Source organism: Chelonia mydas, chromosome 9 (genome assembly GCF_015237465.2).
Source record: "Chelonia mydas isolate rCheMyd1 chromosome 9, rCheMyd1.pri.v2, whole genome shotgun sequence".
Classification (NCBI taxonomy): Eukaryota; Metazoa; Chordata; order Testudines; family Cheloniidae; genus Chelonia; species Chelonia mydas.
In genome coordinates, this window is record NC_057855.1 from 1,766,385 (window position 1) to 1,780,701 (window position 14,317).

General features: G+C 58.0%; 1 protein-coding gene across 1 annotated transcript; it reads right to left on the reverse strand.

Moving 5' to 3' along the window:
• Nucleotides 1–9,971: 9,971 nt before the first annotated feature.
• On the reverse strand, nucleotides 9,972–12,086 carry HES1 (hes family bHLH transcription factor 1). The gene is made up of 4 exons (XM_037909617.2): nucleotides 11,810–12,086; nucleotides 11,491–11,586; nucleotides 11,256–11,343; nucleotides 9,972–10,685 (listed from the first exon to the last, which is right to left on the reverse strand). Exons 1-4 carry the CDS (start codon nucleotides 11,912–11,914, stop codon nucleotides 10,189–10,191), a joined length of 786 nt encoding a protein of 261 aa, XP_037765545.1. The 5' UTR covers nucleotides 11,915–12,086; the 3' UTR covers nucleotides 9,972–10,188.
• Between the last annotated feature and the right edge of the window lie 2,231 nt (nucleotides 12,087–14,317).

A 14,317-nucleotide genomic window follows, 5' to 3' on the forward strand; every position in this document is an offset into this window, starting at 1 on the left:
TGCAGGGAGCAAGGAGCTGAGAGCTCTGGCCCTGAGCTATGGGTGAAGAGAAGGGGCCAGGTGGGAAGAGCCCCAGGGCATGCAGCAGTAACGAAGTGAAGGACGCAGTACAGGGCTGCGGTTCAGGGGTCCGTGGGCTGGAACCTGCAGTAGTGGGTGGGCCCGGGTTCCCCTGGCGGCAGCACAGTGGCACAAACCCCAGAAAGGGGGGTTGAGCCTAACCTAAGCCCCAGGCAGGGGACAGGGCTTGTCTGGAAGCCAGAGCGAAGGGCTGTGTTTAAATGGCCTAGAGCCAAGTCTGAACACCCTGTTGAGGGCAGAGAGACTGTTTCTTTGTTGGACTCTGTTACCCTGAAAGGGGATTGCTTTGGCCCTGCGATCTGGCCGAGCGCTGAGCCACAGAAGACCAGCGGAGGCAGGGAGACGGCCTGCAGGGGCGTCAGGAGCCGGATGAGGAGTGCAATATCCCTGTGCCCCCCCCAGCTGGAAGGAGGAGCTCGAGAGGTGAGTGCCCCCCCACCCCACCACAGTGGGACATAGCTCCAGCTCTTCTGCCTGCTGATGGGGATTCTCCTTGACATCGGGCCGGAGGGGCCAGGCCATTTAAAGCAGAAGGTTTTGAGATCTGTCCTGAGCAACCGCAGGAAGCGGTGGGGTTGGGGTGGGGGCGGGCAGGGGGGTGAAATCAAGATCTGGGAGAACAGGGTGAGCAGGGCCCTAGGGAGACTGCGGCAGGGCACGGGGACAGAAAAGGAACCTAGGGAGCCTCCTGCAGGGGAAATGGGGGAATGTTCTGCCTGGCCCAGTGCCTGGTGCTGCTGTCAGCCTCTCCTGCAGAGATCCCCCAGGCAGACTGGGCCGGCCCGGACCCACGCTCCACCTGGCTGGGATCACGGAGGGATGCTGGACAGACACCCAGTGGCCCGCTCCAAGCTAAAGCAAACAGGTGCAAAAGTGAAGCTGAGAGCGCCCCAAGCCGTGACGTGTCTCTGCCCTGAATGACTCCTACTGATCTCCACTAAATGCGACCTCTGGTCACCCGCCAGACTGTGGGCAGGGACCTTGTCTCTCTCTCTCTCCCCAGCTCCAGCCAGTAACAGCCAGCAGCTGCAGCGAGTGGGCAGAGGAGTCTGGAGATACCGCATGGAACCCTCTCCTCCATCTCTGGGGTGTGCTCATTCAGTGCCCTGCCCCGAGGCTCCTCCCTTCTCTGTGTGGGTCCTGCCCTTGTGTGCGCTCAGAACCAGACTGCAGTGGGAGCTGAGCACCAAGCAGGATGGAGTCCTTGGAGCACTGCCTCCCAGGCTTGAGCCAATAACCCCAGTGCTGGAGTGGGGAGCTGTCGTCGTCCTGGAGCTGAGCCAGGAGTTATCTCCAGGTGAAAGATAATGACAGCGAATGAAAGCAGCGTCTGTCCGACACGCCAGACAGCAAGCTGCTCTGTATAAAAGAGACATTAATACAGGGGAACTCCTGCTCTCCTGTATCTAGATGGCCCAAGGAGGTGGTGTCTGGATTAGGTGTAGGTTACAGTTTGGGGCTTGGGTCCAAGGGCTACGCTGTGTGTTTGGATTAGAAGAAGCAGAAATCTTGAGATTTGGTCTGGTTATATTTCGGCCTTAGTTCATTGTTAGAAGATTTCTGGTCTATCCAGACCAGGACCAGGAAACCAGCTCCTCCTGGTTTTGGATCTGACCTGGAGTCAAAGCTGTGGGTTTGGGTGTGAGGATTGGAATCCAAATTCCAAAGGAGTTCAGTGAGCTCTGCTGCCCTGTCCCTGTCACGTGCGTGTTTCTCTGCACTACACCTTTCCGTTTGATGCAGTCTGCCCGCCTCTGGGCAGCGCTGCCGTTTTAGGAGACAGCACTGATGCAGCGTATTACAGGGGAGATGTGCGCACTTCGTTTTCTTTTGCTGGAGACTTTACTTTTGTTCTTTCTTGCTGTGTTGCTTTCCTTGACCTAAAGTGAAAGTCATCCTGGCTGCATGTGTATGGCTCACATTTTGTGTCTGGAAAAGCCCAGGAAAGAGTTCCTCGTGGTTGCCTGGCTACAGGTTTGGATCTGAAGTTCCAGTTTGGGCCCATCTTTGGGTTTGACCCTTGTCACTTGAACGGACTTTATATGCAATATGCTATCTTAGTGCCTGTGGGGACCAGGTGTCCCTCCAGGGGCTGAGATAAAGACCTGCTGCTTAGGTCACAGTTAACTCAGACTCCTGCTAGTGAAGGTCTCGAGTTCCATCCTTCCTGTTGGCTTCTGGCCTGCCCAGACTCCTCAGACACTCCAGTGCTGTCGTCTGACGGAAGAGTAGTTGGCACATCGGCCTCCTGTACTTGATCACGTTTCTCTTGAATGGCTGGTCCCTGCTACTATAACGGTCTGCTACTCGCTGGTGGGTTTGGTCCTGTTGATACTCGTGTGTGTGACTGCGGTTTGTAACACACGGATCTGTATATTCAGTATCCAGAGAGGGCGTTCCTTCTTCCTAGAAGAACAGTCCCTGACAAGTAGAGATGAAGGCTTGAGACGAGCTTTGACTGCATGATTCATACGCCAGCCAATCCAGCCTGTCTGAACTACTTCAATTATATTAACTTCCTGTGAAGGATCAGGTGCGGAATCATTTTCTTACATAAACTCTGTTAATACTTAACGTGTCAGCTTATCACATGAACAATGTAGTCACAGGAATTTAGGAAGAGAGCCCAGTTCCGCACAGAGGAGCTAATGACAAACCGTGATCGATGGTTACAAGATGTGCCGTGGGGGTTCTGCCTTCCTGCTACTCCCGGAGCATGCACTTGGCCATCTGTACTGGAGCCAGGCCTGGCAAACCTCTGAGCGTAGGGGTGTGCTTGCTTACAGGACTGGCATTTGGCGGGGGGGAATAGACAGTTTAACCCTTAGATCAGTGGCTTGAATTACGAAGGGTCCTGAACTGGATCACCAGGCCCAGCCTCCCCTCTCCTGACCTCTGAGGGAAGTTCCAACCTGCATCCCAGTGTGGCTCCAGACTGGGTGGGCAGAGCCTGCCAGCCGGTGGCTGTTCACTGACATGTGTGATGCGATTGTCAGCCTCCCTCCAGCCCCAGCACAGCTGACAGAGCAGAAGACGGGGCGTGAGGGTTGCTGGAGCCCGATTTCCCCATTGCCTCACACCACGTGGAGTCATTTACACCAGAGCAAAGTGGGTACAGAGCACTGCTGGCCCAGCTGGGCAGTGTTTTACCCCCGCTCTGGGTTCCTGTTGCCCCGGTGTTACTGATGACACAAGGTGCAGGGCAGTGGATGCTGGATTCTAGTCATGGAGCTGGGTAATCATGGGCATGTCACTTACAGGGGCACTGTCAGGTGAGATTTCAACCCTGTGTAACCCTCCCCAAGGGGCTGCAGGTGCAGAAAATCTGTCCAGGCAAGAGCAGCATTAGCGTATGTATGGCTGTTGGCCGCGCAGTGGCGCGTGCTGTTTCACGGGCCCTCCGCCCAGACCCTCACCTCAGTGAAACCCCGGGGGGGTCCCTGCCCTTGGGCTCACCCGCGGAGAGGCTTCCACTGGGCTCTGGGCTGGCGGAAGGGACCAGTCAATGTTCGCACCCTGCTGTGCTCTCCGAGGCGAAAGAGAAGCTCGGGGTCCTTATGTCTCGCTCAGTTTAGGCCCGATACTGATGCATTCGAAACTTCCCCTCCTAGGCCAGTAGGAAGGAAGACCCCAGCCCCAGGGGCCGTGAGCTGGCGGGGGCAGACAAGAGGCAGTGCACGGGTGGTAGTTCTGCCCTGGATCTCCGGTTTAGGGCTCAAGCCCTCGCTGGGGACACAACCCTGCCTGCTCTCTGCTAGGGAGAGGTTCAGAGGAAGCTCCTGGAGTGTCCTGTCCCTGGTGTGGGAATATCCCTGCTGGGCAAGAGGTGCCCTTTCGATTTGAGACCGTGCTGCCCAAGTGGGCTACTCCCACTGAGCAGGGTCCAGAAACGCTCTCTCCCTGCTTTGCCGTGCAGCTGGCAGCCAGGGGCTCCAGCTTTACTGCTGCTCTCCCAATGCAGTTTGTTTGCCTGCAGGCAGGATTGATCTCACCCAGATTCAGCTTTGTGCTCCCCGCACTCATAGCATGGTGACTGGGTTCCTTGTATCACTGCTCTGAGAGGGGGTGGGATGGGTGACCTCTTGGCCAGGCTCAGGCTCGTGTGTGGCATCTCTAGGCGCAAAGGAGCGCCAGGTGTGTGTCAACAGAAGGGGCTGCTGGAGAGTGTGGAGACCAGGATCTCTGCAAGGCTGGGAGTTTCCTTCTGATCTTAGGAGGTGGGAATGCAGGTCGCACGCCGTGCAGCTCGGCTGGGTCAGCCTCTTCCTGCAGGTCCCAGGTTGGATCCACAGGGAACCAAGCTCTGGTTCTGGGGAGGACAGGCCCCCTGCATGGCTTCTCTGGCCACCCTCCTCACTGGCTTGTGCTACCTTTCCTCAGCACCCTGAGCTGCACCCATCCCCTTTCCCAGCCATGCCAGAGCCCTCTCCAAGGGAATCGCCCTTGTCCCTGGAGAGAGGGTGCCATGGAGAGCCGCCCATCCCCTGGGCCGCACCCCAGCCTCAACCCTGAGGAGCACTAGAAGGGGAGCAGCTCTGAAGAAGGGGTTGGGTGAGGGGACAATGCCAAGGAGCTGGCTCTCCCCACATCCACGTCCCCAGTGGGAGATCAGCCCTGGGCTTGTCTCCTCCGCTTGCAGAAGCAGAGGGTTTTCCCACCCATCTGCAGCTCCGCTGTACGCTTTGGGGAACCATCCCAAACACCAGTTTATGGTGCAACCAGCAAGGAATGGAGTGGAGCCCTTTGCCGGGCTGGTCCTGCCTTGAACGCGTTTCACTCACACACATGTCACCCGTGGGAATCATAAGCCCCTTTCCCCAGTCCCACTCGGGCCAGCAGCCGAGTGAAATCCCAAGGTCCTGCAGCAAATGCAACTTGCAAAGAACTGACGACTTGGCTTCCCGTTGTTTAGGACTGGTGCCCCAGCCCAAAGCTCAGCTGGGCCCCAGCGGGCTGCCCTCTGCAGTGCCAGAAGGCCTGCCCCCCGGGCTGTCCTTCACCCCAACCCTTCACTGGGTAGTTCTTCAAACAGGTTTGGCAGTCAACACTTCTCCCCTCTGCCCTGGGAGTGGAGGGGCAGAGCCTCCAGCTGCTTCCTCGGCTCACCCTGGGTGCTGAGATTGCACGTTCCCTGAGCTGCCCTCCTGCATAGCCACTGGGCAGCATCCTGCTCTCACCCTGGCCAGGGTGCTCCTTGCAGGAGTGCGACACTGGGCTCTCACCTGGGGGGACATTCTAGGGCATCAGCGGGTGGTGTGGGCTGTAGCTGGGCTGGAAGTCAGGGCCTGCTCTCACCCTATGGGGTTATGGCCCTGGCGGCAGTGGAATCCCCCTCTGTGCCCTGGACTAGTGCAAGCAGAGCCAGGCACTGCCAGGCTGGTACCTTTCACCAGCCCCACCCTCCCCTCAGCCCTTAAACCAGGGCCCGGGCTGCAGGGCCACATGAGCCGCAGACACCAGGAGCTCTGCAAACACCCCGCAAAAGACCAGCTCTTTGGGGGCCCAATTCTGAGCAGGGTCCAGCGCCCAGTGTGGTCAGCCGGAGCAGAGGGTGCTCAGCCCCCTGCAGAATCGGGCCCAGCAGCATCAGCCAGGGCCCAGGTTGCTCAGCCCCCCCGTCTCCCCCCAGGATCGGGCCCAGTGACCTGGCTGGAGCAGGCTCCCCCTTCAGAGGCTGCAGGTGCTAGGACCGCAGCCGTGGCGGACAGGCTGGGTGCTGCCCGCTCGCAGGCCAGAGCAAAGGTGTTGTCAGACGTGCCCCCTGTAGCCTCCCCCACACTCCTGGATCCCCCCACGCATGGCAGGGGGGTCGCTCGGTTCTCCTGACCTCAGGTTCTGGAGCTGGCAGGAGTGAGGCCGGCCCACCAGTGCTCCCAGTGCCTGGGCTGGCACCGGGCTCGTGCGGCTCTCGGAGCTCGGGTTGTGAGCCCGGCAGCCACGGGGAGCAAGGGGCGGTTCCGCCCTGGGCAGGGAGCATGTGGAGAGTGAGCCGGCTGCGGTGGCAGGTCCCCGGGCGGTGGGCGTGCGTGGTGTGACAAGGCAGGTGTCCTGGGGGGATGAGTAGTGCAGGGAGAGCCCCGCGCATTGGGCACCCTTCCCTCGCGGTGCTGCTGCGGGCAAAGGCCCATCAACTGGGCCAGCCCCTGTGGACATGGATCCCGCAGGGGTGGTGCAGTTGCATGGGGGAGCAGCACCCCTGGGGCCCCTGCCCACTGTGCTCTCCTCAGCATCCCAGCCAGGGGGCGGCCCTACGTGTGCCGCCGAGAAGCAAACTTTGGTCCCAGTTTGCAGCTGCTGCCTACCAATTTAATAATCCTAATCACCAGCTCGGCGGGGAAGGGCCCCTCCTCAGCCTCCTCCTGGGGCTTATCCTCACCCCGCTGGCTGGGCTGAGGCCTGTCCTACTTGCTGGCTGAGTTTACTGCAGGAGCTGGCTCTGGCTGCCCGATCCCCCGGAATGTCCGAGACACCTGTGGAAATCCCAGCCGGGTCTGGCAGCTGCTGTCATACGCTGGCTAGGATCACCTTTTGTGGAAGCACTAATGGGGACCCTGGCCTGGGTTCCTATGGCCCAAGTGACCACAGACCAGGGGAGTGAAATCCAGGTGAGTTGGGGCAGGTGGGTGTTATCATGGAGGCCTTCTTTCCTCTCCTGGCCACCGAGCTCAACATCTTCAAAGCAGGGTGTGATTTTTTGGGTGCCCACCTTAAGCCCTAATTTTCCCAGTCACTCCGCGTCTCAGATGATGTTGTGGGTGCTCAGCACCTGTGGAAATCACATCAAGGTGCCTAATAAGGGTCACCCCGAATGACAGGCCACTCTTCAAACTTTGGGCTTTAATTCATAACTGGGCAGGATGAACGTAGGCGCAGCACACCGAAATAGACTGACCCTCTCCTTCAAACTAAAGGCTGATTCTCCATGCGCTTCGGCATGGGATTAGGGCCGTCCAGTGCAGTGGGCCTGGCGTATTCGTACGGATTACTCACTAGAGTAAAAGTTTCTGGGACCAGACCCTCAGTTTGCTGGGCCAACGTCAACCCTAGTGTAACTCAGCTGCCATCAGTACAGTTCCCTGGGCATGAATTTAACCCGTCACATTTTTTTTTTTTAGGGGCCTGATCTTGCAAACCCAAAACAGACCTTGCTCAGGTCACCAGGCCCAAGGACAGCTCTGGCAAGGGAGGGTTTCCAAGATCTGGCCCAAATTCTCTCTGTTGGAATATTTAAACACCGTCCTGGTTGAGTTTTCCCTGGTCTTTAACTTCAGGACTAGATGTGCTACATGATCTCCCATAGCCCATCACAGTCTTTTTCAAATAGCTTTCGTCATTTAACTAAATATTTCCACAGCGGGGATGGGAACTGCTCAGTGGAAGAGGACAGAACTATTAATGATGATCCGTCATTGGATTTGCATAAATTCAGTTCCAGGCCAGCTGGAGCCAGAGCTGGTGCGACGTGGTTCTCAGATAAGGGACGGGGTGAGGAACGCATGTATCTGTGAACAGTTTATAAAAGTTAAAATGGACTAGATTCCTTTCTCGTTGACATCAGTGTAAATAAGGCGGCATCCCACAGAAGTCAATGGAGTTACACCACTGTTAGTGAGAACAGAATTAATCCAATGTGTTTAAACATCTGTCTTTGGAAACCAAATACTGATGTCTTAAGAGCCAGACACAGAACAGTTTGTAGCCTTGTCAGTTACCCAAACAAGCTGTTCCTTTCTGGTGCTCTGTGTTACTAAATACATGTGATTCCAACACCCCTGTTAAGTGATTTTTTTTTTTTCCGTGGTTTAAACAAGAAGGTAGAGCCAGCTAAAACTGAGCAAGGCAGCAGATAACAGGCCTTCAGTATATACACTACAATAAATTGCTAGCAAGGATAAATAGGAAATGTGCATTAAGAAGAGCCTAATATATATATTTTACTCTTCCCTATAAAGTATTTTTTAAACTGAAACTTAAGGGCTGAATTCTGTCCCAGTTTTCTCCCAATGAAACCCCATTTGCCATCTGTGAGGTAGCAAGGAATGTAAATGGGGGAAGAATTTCTATTTGAAAACATTAACTCATCCAGGACTGAAGCCTACAGCAGGGGCCTGTATGTCCCCTCAGGGCACTGTGCATTGGCAGAACTGCCCTGGACGTCAGGGAGCGCTGCGGTTTAGAACTGGGGTATGTGAAGGCCTGCAGTTGTGCCTGACGGGGAATGCAGAACTGACCCCTCCTGCCAGTACCCCACCATCGCTTTCCATGGTGCACTTGAGGAAGTGACTAGCAGCCAGATGAGGAAATGGGGCAACAGCCCAGATCCCAGAGGAGAGAAGAATTGTATTTGTATCATACAAATTTGGCACTTAGCTGCTTCAGTGAAGTGTGCACAGGAAAAATGTGTAGAGAGCCAGACAGGTTATTAGTATTGCAGAGAGACAAGGTGGGGGAGGGTATATCTTTTATTGGACCATCTTCTGTTGGTGGAAGGAAGAGGCTTTCCAGCTCTACAGAGCTCTTCCTCAGGCTTTCATGGGGCACCCCTCCCCCCTAGACAGAAGGGGAAACGACTGCACTTAGAACTTGTGTGTTAGTGGGGATGTTGAGTTGTGGTGACTGAGAACAGCTCAAGGGGTCTAAGGGCTTTGTCTTCATAGTCCTTGGAAAGGAGACAGAAAAGCAGTGCAGGAAGCCCTGCAGAGATTGACCCTGGGCACTAGCCCTCCCCCTTCCCCGGCAGCAGCTCCAAGGAGCTCTCTCTGAGGGGGGAACAGAGGTGGGTGAGTGCATGTGTGTGGAAGGGGGGCTACAGGTATGATCTGTCTGGTCTCGCAGTCCTTCTGGCTTTCATTTCCCCAACACCTGGATGCAGTCAAGCACCTGGCCAATCCAGACAAAATCCGACGTGTCTTTGTGGTGGGATTTGGAAGGAATTCCCTGCAGATCCTGGCACAGTTTAAAGCTGTCCGCTTTGAGTTAGGACTTGTTAAGGAGGGTTATGTGAGCTGAAATCTGAGCCTGCCATTTGCCTCTCTCTGGGGCTCACATCTTGCCGGGAAATGGGGCATGACCAAGTCAAAGGGGGCGCTTGCTGCTGGTATTTATAAGGGAAGATCATCTGCCCAGCGCCAGCGCCACTCCCCTACCCACATGTTTTCTGCGTTAGGGCTCAGGCAAAGCACAGCCTAATCAAAACCACATGCACTGTGTTAATCAGGGAGCTCAGCCGGACTCGGTTCTGGCTTGTTAGCCAAGGGGAAAGGACTGCACCTTTCAGCTCTCCTGAAAGGAAAGCATGGATCTAGTTTAATTCAATCGGTGCGCTATAGCTTTCCAAGCTCCTGCTGAGTAACGCCAGTGAACAAAACCCCTCAGCCGGCTCTTGGGGTGGTGGAAGAGAGTGGGTGTTTTTGTAAACTTTTCTGAATGTTATGAATCTGATTCTGTAGATTGCTTTATTTCAGTGGAGGGCTACATCTGACTTACAGCAGGTTAAGACCCTGAAGAAGCAGGCCTAATTGCATGTAACGCTCTCCTCGCATCTGTGCTTGCAATTTCATCTTGGAATTTAGACTTCGTTGGCAGGATCAATCCATCTCCCCTCACTTTTCACTTGGCTCAGTGACTGTAATTTTGTAACAGAACAACATAGCGCTTCCCATGGGCGCCTGATCAGATTCATTAAAAGGAACTAAACTGCTGCTAATGAAGTGAGATCTTTGTGCAGAGGCTGCTTTCAGGTCAGATCTGTACAGACTGTCCTGTCTGACCGGGCAGAGAGCATCTAGGGGCAGCTCCAGCTAGACAGTGCATGCCTCAGCATTGTCTGCAGGGCAACCCCCGGGCTCACACAGCAGGCAGGGGGTCCCAGGCGCAAGTCAGACGGTTTATTATTGTCAAATAACTTCCCCAAGGAAGCGAGGCATTTATTGTATCGTAAGAGCATTCAGACAGGATCTTTGGTGTCACATTAAAAAAGGGGGGGAGGGCGCAAGGGAGCTCTCATGGAAAACACGAGTGGCCCACCCCACGGAGGGGCTATAGTACAGAGGCACAATCCAATATGAACAGGTAATGATAGTCCAGAGTCCCGCTCCCGGTGCTGGCTCACCAGGGCCGCCACACAGAGTCCGCGGTGAGCGAAGGCCCGCCGGCGGGGCCCCCGCTGGGATACAGTGGCACCACGGCCCCGCCGGGCGCAAAGGTGTTGGGGATGAGAAAGGCGAACTGGCCGTCGGAGGCAGGCACCAGCTGGAAGCCGCCGTACACCTTGGTGGCCTCCCCCGCCGGGCTCCCCAACTTGCAAGGCATCCCGCTGAGCGGCACCACTCCACCGCCTGGGGGCGCTGCCCCCGCGGGGATCTGCACCAGTGGCTGCCCAAAGGAGGCGTGCGGAGCCCCGGGCGGGGGCAGGGGCGGTGGCTGTGCTGGGTAGTTCATGGCGTTGATCTGAGTCATGCAGCTGGCCAGGTGCCCCAGGAGCCGGGTGCGCACCTCGGTGTTCACCCCCTCGCAGGTGGAGAGGAAGCGGGTCACCTCGTTCATGCACTCGCTGAAGCCGGCCCGGTACTTGCCCAGCACTGTGGGGTCCGTGCTGAGAGCCGCTGTGGGGCAGGAGGGAGACGTAGATCAGTGCCTGTGGGGCAAGTGGAGCAAGGCATGCCCTCTCCTCTGGGCACATGTAGGCCCCCTCCCCCCTCCAATTCCAGCCTGGTTCCTTCCCCCTCCCCATGACACCGTATCTCACGCTATAACCTGCACCCCCACCCCGGGGGGCACACAGGGTCCTAGATCCCACCGCTTCCTCCTGTCCCCTTCAGCCTGCTTTGCGTGACTCACTCCCACCCCAGACCCTGCATCCCATCGCCTGGCGGCTTACACCTGCAAAGGGCTTCAGAACTGGGTTTTCCTTTTCCTCTCCCAGTTTCCTTGAAAGTGAGTTAACCTCACCCCCCCGCGGTGCTGTGACTTGTGCAAGACACTGCCTTGGCCCGGATCCACGACTTCCCCTCACCCCCCCGGCAGCCCCCGGCCCTCTCCCGGCCAGGCGGGACTCGGCGCTGGGCGGCACACGAGCGCGGAGCGTGGGAACCGCAGGCAGCGAGGCCCCTGAGCGCCGCGGGCGGACGCCTGGGAGGACCCGCCTCGCCCGGGAGCGGGCACCGGCCACTCACCCGTCATCTGGGCGCGCTGCAGGTTCCGGAGATGCTTCACGGTCATCTCCAGGATGTCGGCCTTCTCCAGCTTGGAGTGCCGCGAGCTCTGCGGGGGGAGAGGAGACGTGAGCCCGCTGGCGAGCCTGGCTCCCGGGGGGGCTCGGGCCTCTCCGGGCCAGGCGCCCCCCGGCTCCCGCGCGCATGCGGCCCCCGGCCCCGGAGGAGCCGCCCCGCGGGGCGCAGACCCACTCACGTCTTTCTTGAGGGCGTCCAGGATGAGGGTTTTCAGCTGGCTCAGGCTCTCGTTGATTCTCGCCCGTCGCCTCTTCTCCATGATGGGCTTGGAGGACTGCGGAGAGGGCGAGCGGTGAGTGCCCAGGCTCGACCCCCCCAGCGGCCCCAGCCCCCCCCTGCACCCCCCAGCCCGCGGACCGCCCCACAGGGACCCCTGCCCGCGCCCCCTCCCCAGCCCCGCGGGCCGTCCCCACCAGCGGCTCCCCGGGCCGAGCCCCCTCCCCAGCCCCGCGGACCGAGCCCCACAGGGACCCCCCCCGCGGGCCGCCCGCCTTTACCTTGCGGTGCTCGGACGCGGTCTTGGGCTTGTCCGGCGTCGCGCTGACGCTGGCCGGGGTGGCCGCCACCGGCGACGCGTTTTTCTCCATCACGTCCGCGGGCATCTTCCCGCAGCGCCGCGCACCGGGCTCTGCCGGCTGCAAGCGGGCCCCTCCCCGGGGCGCGACCCTGCGGCGCTCGGGCTCCAGCCGCGGGGCCAGGGCGAGGCGGCTGCCGGCGGAGCGAGTCCCCCGGCGTCCCTGGCCGCCGCTCTTTATAGCCGGGGCCGCACGCGAGCGGCTCGTGTGAAACTTCCCAAACTTTCTTTCCCACAGTAACTTTCAGCCAATGGGAGCAGGGACACGCGGCCCCGCTCGTGGACGGCGCCCACCCATTGGTTGCCAGGCGCAGCGACCGGCGGCCAATGGCGCACGCCTGGGCCCGGGGCACCGGAGGCTACAGTGTCAATCAAAGGCGTTTAACCCTTTCTGTGCCCCGCTGCTTCTGGTATTTCACGTTCAGCCGGGGCCTGGGAGCCCCCTGGGGGTCTGTGTCCCTGGTGCTGCGGTGGCAGAGAGCGGGGGGCCCCTTCCTGCCCGGTGTCCGAGAAGGAGTTGCATGCGTGCCCCGTTAATTAGCAACCTGCAAAATGACACCCCCGGGCAAGTCATGGTTTTCCTTCGGGAGCCGGGTCCGGCGGCGCGTCGCTGCGGTGCCTGGGCTGATCCGTGCTCAGAGCCGTCATGCAGAGGGCCCGCCGGGCCTTTCCTGCCGGGGGCTTGGACCAAGAAAAACAAAGACCCCGCATTTAGTGCCATTGAAAGACACCAGACTTGAGAGCCCTTTCTTTTTTGGAGAGAGAGAGGAAGACAGCAAATTCCTTATTTTAAAAAATGTCCCTTTTAATTGGCCCTAGGTTTTAAACTAAATGCTAAGTATTTTGATGGTCGTTCTTTGTTTAATTTTTAAAAGTTGGAGACGACAAAACACAGAAAACGCAGCTCGGCACCACCCTGATTTCTCTGGGAACTGGTGAGAAAAGCTGAGAGGGTGACCGGGGTCACTGCGGTGTGACAGATCGCAAGGCCACGCCTGGCCTCCGGTGCAGCACACGCCTAGGAAACCCCCCCAACAATCCCCGCAGCAGGTTGTTAGAAAAGCATCCAACCCCGATTTAAAAGTTGTCTGTGACAGAGAATCCACCTCAGCCCTCGGTACCTTGTTCCAGTGGTCAATTTACACCTTATATTCAGTCTGAATTAGTCTAGTTTCAGCTTCCGCCATTGGGTTGGGTTAGATTTATCTGACCTAGACTGAAAATCCCATTATTAAATATTTGTTCCCCCATGTAGGCACTTAATGACTGTGACCAAGTCATCCCTCTGTGTTCTCTTTGAGATCAATTGATTGCTCTCTCTGAGTCTATCACGCTAAGGCAGGTTTTCCAATCCTTTCGTCCCTCTCGCAGCTCTGCTTTGAGCCCCCTCCGCTTTTTCAGCATCCTTCTTGGATTGCGGACACCAGCTTTGGACACAATTTTCCAACAGTGGTCACACCAGTGCCAAATACAGAGGGCAAATGACCTCCCTGCTGCTACTTGAGATTCCCCTGTTTGTGCAGGGGACCCAAGCATCACATTTGGTGTTTTGCCCACAGCGCTGGGGGGGGAGCTCATGTTCAGCTGGTTTCCCACCATGACCCCCGCAGATTATCCCCCGCGCCCCCAGATCTTCCAGGGTAGAGTCCCCCATCCGGTAAGTGTGGCCGGCTTTCTTTGTTCCTAGGTGGATACATTTACACTGAGTCACACTAAAATGCCTGTGGTTTGCTTGCGTCCAGCTCGGTGACCTGTCCTCCTCAGTATCGACGCCTCCTTCGATTTGTGTGTAATCTGCAAACGTTCCCCAGTCTGAGTAGCATCATGTGCTCGCGTTCACACACCGGCACCCTGCACCTTGTCGCGGGAAGCTACGCGTACGATAAAGACCCTGGGGGGATGTTGCTGCTCCGCAGAGTCTCCGCTTTGACACCGAAGGGGCCTATTGAGCATCGAGTTTGAGGAACCCTGGACTAACTGCCTAGTGGGGCAGCAGAAGTGCCCTGATCCACTTCACCTGACTTTCTAGGGCGGGAGGGACACGCTTGCCCCATTGAAAGAGAAAAGCACACTCACAAGGACGTCCCTTGCAAGCCTCTTTCTTCCTTTGAGTTGCGTGAGGCTGGGAGAGGGGAAATCTCTGCGAGGGCCCCCTGAACCTACCTCCCCCGCCCCCGGGCCACGCAGCCGAGCCGCCAAGGCCGCCGCTGCCGGCGGTTTGCGGGAAAGTGAGGACAGCCCCAAGCTGGGCGATCTTCCCCCAGAAATCCCCCGGGGGCGCGGTGGGGATCACCCCAGGCCTGCCCCTGCGCCCGCGTTTGTTGGTCTAACCCCTGCCGGGGGGCCGGGCACCGCCGGCGGCGGTCGCCAGATACCGAGCCCGGAGCGGGGCGGAGAGAGACTCCGCGTGCCCCGAGCCCCGCCGCAGGGG

What these genes read in the sequence shown, in the direction of transcription:
- HES1 (XM_037909617.2), bottom strand. Translation starts at nt 11,914, where the DNA reads ATGCCCGCGGACGTGATGGAGAAAAACGCGTCGCCGGTGGCGGCCACC. An exon ending in CCGCGTCCGAGCACCGCAAG is followed by an intron (nt 11,587 to 11,809) that starts GTAAAGGCGGGC and finishes CCCTCTCCGCAG; the next exon opens with TCCTCCAAGCCCATCATGGA. An exon ending in TGGACGCCCTCAAGAAAGAC is followed by an intron (nt 11,344 to 11,490) that starts GTGAGTGGGTCT and finishes CTCCCCCCGCAG; the next exon opens with AGCTCGCGGCACTCCAAGCT.